Raw genomic sequence first — 6306 nt, 5'->3', positions numbered from 1 at the left:
TATCATAAATATAGAGAATTACATTTGAAAAATCTAATGAATTATTGTACTTATTATATTTTTTTGATGTGTTCCAGAATTTTAGAGCACTTTGGACCACTATTCTTTTCTAATTTATTTTAGATATTAAAAGTAAAGTCATGTTTGATTCTTTGTCCTATAAATAAAATGCAGTTTCTCTTTTGAAAATATAAAATAAGTTTAAGATAAGATTCTTTTTATGACAAAAAGTTCACTGAGTTGGGTCTTTAGACTCACCAACATGGTTAGGCAGACTTCAAGATCCAGAGAACATCTATAGGATGTGAGTCAACTTCCGTGAGTTCAACTCACAATTTTTCTTCTACCAGCGAAATCCGAACAATAATTGTTGGAGTTAAACTCACGTCTTTATAAAATATGAGTCAACTTTTTATCAACCGATCAATCTATATTGACTAAATAAGAATCTTAATTCTTCATGTTTAATTTTGCATTATAAATACCGACTAATATATTGACTGTATAAGAGAAAAACTGTAACGGGTAATTGTTTATAAAATGATAATCAAACTTGCTAATATCATAAATATAAAGAATTATCTTTAAAAAAATCTAATCAATAATTGTACTTTATATTATATTCTTTGATGAATACCAGAATTTTAGATCACTCTGAACCACTATTCTTTTCTAATTTATTTAGTATGTTGCGAGTAGAGTCATGTTTGATTCTCTATGTCCTATAAAACATGGTTTCTACAATGAAAATCATAGAATAAGTTTAATCAAAGAGAGTATCTATTAGATTCTCATACATGGATAATTCTTCCTTACAAAGTTGAGTTGCAAAACAATGTATGTTAATGTTTAAAAATAAATATTAGGCATTAAGTTATTTCCAGTAGTTCTCTTAAGAGGATTATACACCAGCAAAGTTATAATTAGCTACAAAAATAAAATAAAATAAAAATGAAATAGCATATTAATATCTGTGGTGGTCTAAGTGCCCTACCCTCCAACTTGGAATAATATATGTCGATGAAATTGAGGGCAGGACAACTTGTTTTGTTTATTTCTTGAATATTTCTCTTATTATCTCCAACTGAAAAGTAGGAAAGAAAGTGAAGTTATAGTAATGTAACACCATGAATGGGGGTATCCCACTAACGAAAGGTTGGCATATTAAAGCATCAAGACCTAACTTTTTTGTTGCTGTGTCTACAAAGACTGAAAATGACCTTGATAGTTATTCTCATGTAAAAGAATATCAAGTTATCTTAAATAAGGGATAAAAAGTGCTCCCATCAACTTTCCATTTTCTTAATTTTTCAATGAGTGGTAACAGTTTATTGGCTTTTCTTTTTCCTGTTTTTCTTATGTAGTATTAAATATCTAATAGAGTTGGAAAAAGAAATTGATATCTTTTCAATTTTTAAGATTGAATAGTACATTTTCCTCTTTCTCACCTTGAATCTTTGCTTTGATAAAAACTTTGGAAAATGAACTAATTTTGATTTTGTATTAAGTTTCTTGTATTAACTTTTAAAAAATAATAATAAACACTTACTAATCATGCTATTTTGTCCAGGCATGTAATCTATTTATTTGGGTATATGTATGTGAATCTTGCACATGATCAAGGAACACACTCATTGACATGATGAAACTAGCTATAACAAGATAATGGTGGACATAATACATATGCAAGTTGATATTTTGAGGAACTGTATGAATATAGTATTATTTTGCAAAACTAACATTTTCCTTTTTTAATAAGAAAACAGACAAACAGCAAAAAAGAAAAAGAAAATCATATAAATATCATAATTCTTTGAGACTAACATTATTGTATGAGAGAATCTTCAAAAAAAGGTAACAAAACAACAGGCTTCCAATGAAGATTTAACAAATTTATTCTAAACAATTGGATTTTAGCCTAAGAATCTTCTTTCCTTTCTCTGTTCGCCTTGTTTTTTTTCTTTTTCTTTTTCTGTCTCATATATATATATTATCTATATGTACATCAAGATATTTACCCAACATATTATCAAATCTGCAACAGAAACACCTGTTCAGTTAGGCAGGCTCAAGATAGCAGCTACTGAGGCTAAACAGCTAAAGTACAACACTGTTGTCCTAGGACTCTTGCATGGAGGTTGGTCAACTATACTTCCTTTTGAGCATAATAAAGATCAAGAACTTGTCAGCAGAATAAGGTTGCATTGATATAGCTACAATTCTCATAGCAGTGTAATCTGATGTATTTCAATGCAATTCACAACTAGGTTTCCTCATGAAAGGTACGAGACCGCGATAAAGCCGCAGGGTTGGCATACATCAGCGGTGACGTTCCAACCGAGTGATTCATGTCCTTTCCCTTGGACTGAAATCCATTGAACATGCCTCCTCCATTGAGAGAATTGGCCTTGTCATTATTGATCCCAAGCTTTGACCATAATGAACTCTTTGCAGCTTCACTTGGGTCATCAAATCTAAGTGTCTTTGGGATCAAAACGCTGCTTTCGGTACTATTGTGTTCAGTTTCAGGCTTTTCTTTTGGTGAGTTGACTGAGGTAATGATGTTTCCATCCCTTGAGTGTTTCCCCAAAGTCGGTACAGAACTATGAGCAGAGTCACTTTCATTAACAGAAGCACTTCCTGGTGAGATGCATGGTATATTCCATGGAGGTGGCATACAACCCCAATATGCAGGTGGAGTTACGGGAGTATAGAATGCTAATGGATAGTTTGGTGGACAAAAGGTAGGAGGAGGCATTGCAGAATTCCATGTGTAAGGCAAAAAGGGACTTGGAATATGTTGTAACTGAGGAGGGAAACCTTCAACTCCTTTATCCACTAACCCATTTGTGCTGGTGTGGCTTTTTCTCTCTGATGAATTTGAAGCCGTAACCGAAACTCCAATTGAGTGATCATTTTCCCCACCATACGAACTTGCATGATGAAAACCATTTGACACACAATTTTGAGTTCTTTCAGCGATGTTCAATACAGAAGCCATGGTGTTGCAAAGTGGAGGATTTGAATCAAACGTCAAAACAGCTGCTCCATTTCCCAAACTATGTATTCCATTAGGGGAATTAAGTTTAGCTCCCTCTGGAATTATCAAGTGTCGATAATGCGAGGTAGATAAGTTCTTGTTCTTGCGGCGACCAGCTCCAACAGGAACATTTCTCATTGTTCCTCCTGCAGTCCAATATCTTTGACATTTCTTACAAAAATGACGAGGCTGGTTGACATTGTAATTGTTGAAGTAACAAAATTTGGTGTCCATGCTATTGCATCGCGGGCATGGAATTATTTTGTCAGGTTTCTTCAAAGTTTTTTCTTCAGAAACACTAGTCTCGCTTTGTTCTACATTTGTAGAAGATTTCAATAAAGAATTCTCGGTTTCAGCTGATGGAGTCTTAGGAGGATTCTCATGTACAACTGAAGATGTTGTGAGAGCTCTTAAATCCTCGGTAGTTTTTTGCGAGGCTTCATCATCTTGTGCTGTAATTAGTTCTTTCCTTGATGGTTCCTAAAACAATGAATATGATTAAGATGAGAAACACTAACTTACTATATACACAAAAGAGAAATTACAAAGCAGTAACTCAGAACCTCACTAAAAGTAAAAAACAAAAGTATGGTCATTTAAACACCGAGCATATGTGTATTTTAACATTGGTATTGCTGATATAGAATATCTGATATGCCACAACATATAATTTTAGCATGAGGAACATTATGATATTGTAATAGCAAAAAAGGGTCATTATTGTCAAAATTGATCATATTTTTCTCTAATTTAGTGACTCTGACTCCTCATTTATGGATTCTCATATTTTTTTAAAGTTAGGCTAGAGGCATAAGTATTGTAGGAGACAACAATAAGGCCTAAAATCTAACAGTCCATAAAGCTAATCTATGGTATTTGGTAAATTTCATACCAGTGATATGTGCATGAACAATTTCATATAAATAATTATTTTGTGATGTCATAAGGTCACATATAATTTAGATAATTGTTATTTTGACAGAGAACAAGGACATGAATATGGACAAAAAGTGTCTAACCAAAATAGTTTAGTTCAAGTCGGCATGAAAAGTAACCAAAAAACTTCAATCAAGGCAACGAAATAGTCATAGAAATTCTGTGATGCTACATGAAAACTACTAAGAAAAGAATAAAGCATAATCATTGACCAAAACAAAAAATTGATAATTGAAAAAACCATAGCAAAACAAGGTAAACCACATAATATATTAAATATTATATGCTCAAATTTATATTCCAGAATAGATTCGATCCAATTTCACTGATGGGAACCACATAATGAATTTGAGCCACAACTTAATAAAAAGATTCAAACACTTTAACAACAACAACAAAAAAAAAATAAAAAAATCAACGTAGCCATTGAGAATTTCAGCAATTCCTCAATCCAATCGACATCAAAAACAAAAATTTGAACAAACCCATTAACAATTGACTGCTTAAGAAAAATGGGTTGGAATTAGATTTACAAAACAACATGTTTTTTCAATTTTCGTTTTCACTACAGAAACTCAATCATATGAAACCTTCATGGCACGTACCTCAGTTTCATGTTGTATTGCAGAGGTGAATTCTGGCGGAGAAGAAGAGGGAAATGAAGAGTCGTTGGCAGGGATGATCAGTGGAAGAAGCGGAATTGTCCTGCCAAAGAGCTTTATCGCAGGGTCTTTTACCTCTGACATTTCTGTAGGAAAATCTGTGTGCAACTCAGTTTTTTTAGGAAAAAATGAGTGAAAATATTATGAGATGGAATATATAGTAGTTGTTGAAGTGTTAGTAACTTTTAATTTATGACTCATGTTATGTTAATTTGTATAAAAAAAAAAGGGATATTATATTGTTTGATGGATCAGAAAGAGAGAGAGAGAAGGAGGGAAGATGCATAGAAAATTTGTGTATGAAGGGGTTTGAAGGTTTTATTTATTGTATTTTTTATTAACTAAGTGGGTAAGAGAAAATATGGTGCCACTTCAGCAAAGAGGAGAAAATTTTGAGCCACAAGTTGTTGTGGCCTATGAGATCTTGGAATGCAGTTGGATTCCCTCACATCGTTTGTAAAGATAGTGCTGTTCTGTCACATCCCTTTTTCCTCCCTGTCAGCACTTTCAATTTTTTTTGCCTTTTTGCATATTACTTTTCAACTCTTTTCTCCTTCCTATTCGTGGTCAAATTTGCTCCCAAAGTCCTACCTTCTCTATTTGACCTTAGAGAGAATCCATTTCCCTCACTCTTCTTTCTTTGCATTTGGATCAGAGGCATCATGGTTATTGAGGAGTTGCTTGTCTCCACTATTAGATCTGAAATCAATAGTCGAGATTGTTTACTTGTTTTAGGGTTCGATTTATGACTAATGGTTGAGATGTCTTTACATCGTGTAATTACGTGTTGTTGAACAACATGCAATCCATATTCTCATTTTTTGCTAATTTTATAGTCTACACCTTCGTCATAATCGTAGGGCAGTATGAATTGATAAAAAAAATATTTTAAATAATGACTTTTGTATGAGAGTTCTTAATTGTCACCGCTTGGTTTGAGTTTGTGAAATTAAGTATATGTTTACCTATGACGTAGTTTACACAATAAATTGTCTCGATCATTTATTTAGAATTAGGTGACTAAGTTATACATTCATCAAATTAACTTTGAATAACTATATCATTCATTTCGATTGAATGATCAAGATTGACAGGAATGTAGTTATTGCATGGAATTTGATTCTCTTACGCATCTAGTTTGATATGCTCACATTTCAATTCTAAACACTAAATATATGAGAAGTCTAAGATTTGTTAAGGTGGTTAACTGTGCGGCGGGAGAATGTGTATGATAGAAGTGCACATTTCTTTAATTAATCAAGATTATATAACTTGGACTGACAAATATAATTAGCATCCTTTTGTTAACACAACAAAAAGATTGTTTTAGTGGCCAAATCAAGCGCCTATTTAAGCAACCTGATTCAAATTAGCGACCTTATGAACCCGAACAGAGTGTGGACGGAACCACTAAACCAAGTTTAGTTTCTTTTCATTTTCTTTTCGTTAGAACTACTTAACCACTATATATGATGATGGGCCGAAATACATTTTTTTGGGCCATGTGTTGTAGCCCGACCTCGATGGGCTTTGGTCTGGCCCTGTTCAAATGAACTTTGAGAATGTATATATAATTGAGTGCACCTCACGATTGGTATTGAAGAGAAGGACAGTAGTGACCACTTATAATTGAGTATAATGGATTAGGGGGTTTGACAGAAGTCAATA

The 6306-nt window shown here is 33.0% G+C and overlaps 1 protein-coding gene across 1 annotated transcript; it reads right to left on the bottom strand.

Moving 5' to 3' along the window:
* Positions 1 to 1797: 1797 nt before the first annotated feature.
* Positions 1798 to 5247, bottom strand: LOC11445690 (cyclic dof factor 1). Its single transcript, XM_003607700.4, has 2 exons — positions 4582 to 5247; positions 1798 to 3520 (listed from the first exon to the last, which is right to left on the bottom strand). Exons 1-2 carry the CDS (start codon positions 4720 to 4722, stop codon positions 2264 to 2266), a joined length of 1398 nt encoding a protein of 465 aa, XP_003607748.1. The 5' UTR covers positions 4723 to 5247; the 3' UTR covers positions 1798 to 2263.
* Positions 5248 to 6306: the final 1059 nt, after the last annotated feature.

The sequence above is a fragment of the Medicago truncatula genome, chromosome 4 (assembly GCF_003473485.1).
Source record: "Medicago truncatula cultivar Jemalong A17 chromosome 4, MtrunA17r5.0-ANR, whole genome shotgun sequence".
NCBI classification, from domain to species: Eukaryota; Viridiplantae; Streptophyta; class Magnoliopsida; order Fabales; family Fabaceae; genus Medicago; species Medicago truncatula.
Note: the sequence above shows the minus strand (reverse complement) of the source record. Positions and strands in the feature narration are given on the sequence as shown.

Excerpts from the sequence above, each read along its gene's own strand:
- LOC11445690 (XM_003607700.4), bottom strand. The coding sequence starts at position 4,722 with ATGTCAGAGGTAAAAGACCCTGCGATAAAGCTCTTTGGCAGGACAATT. Across the intron at positions 3,521-4,581 it reads CAATACAACATGAAACTGAG|GAACCATCAAGGAAAGAACT; the intron begins GTACGTGCCATG and ends TCATTGTTTTAG.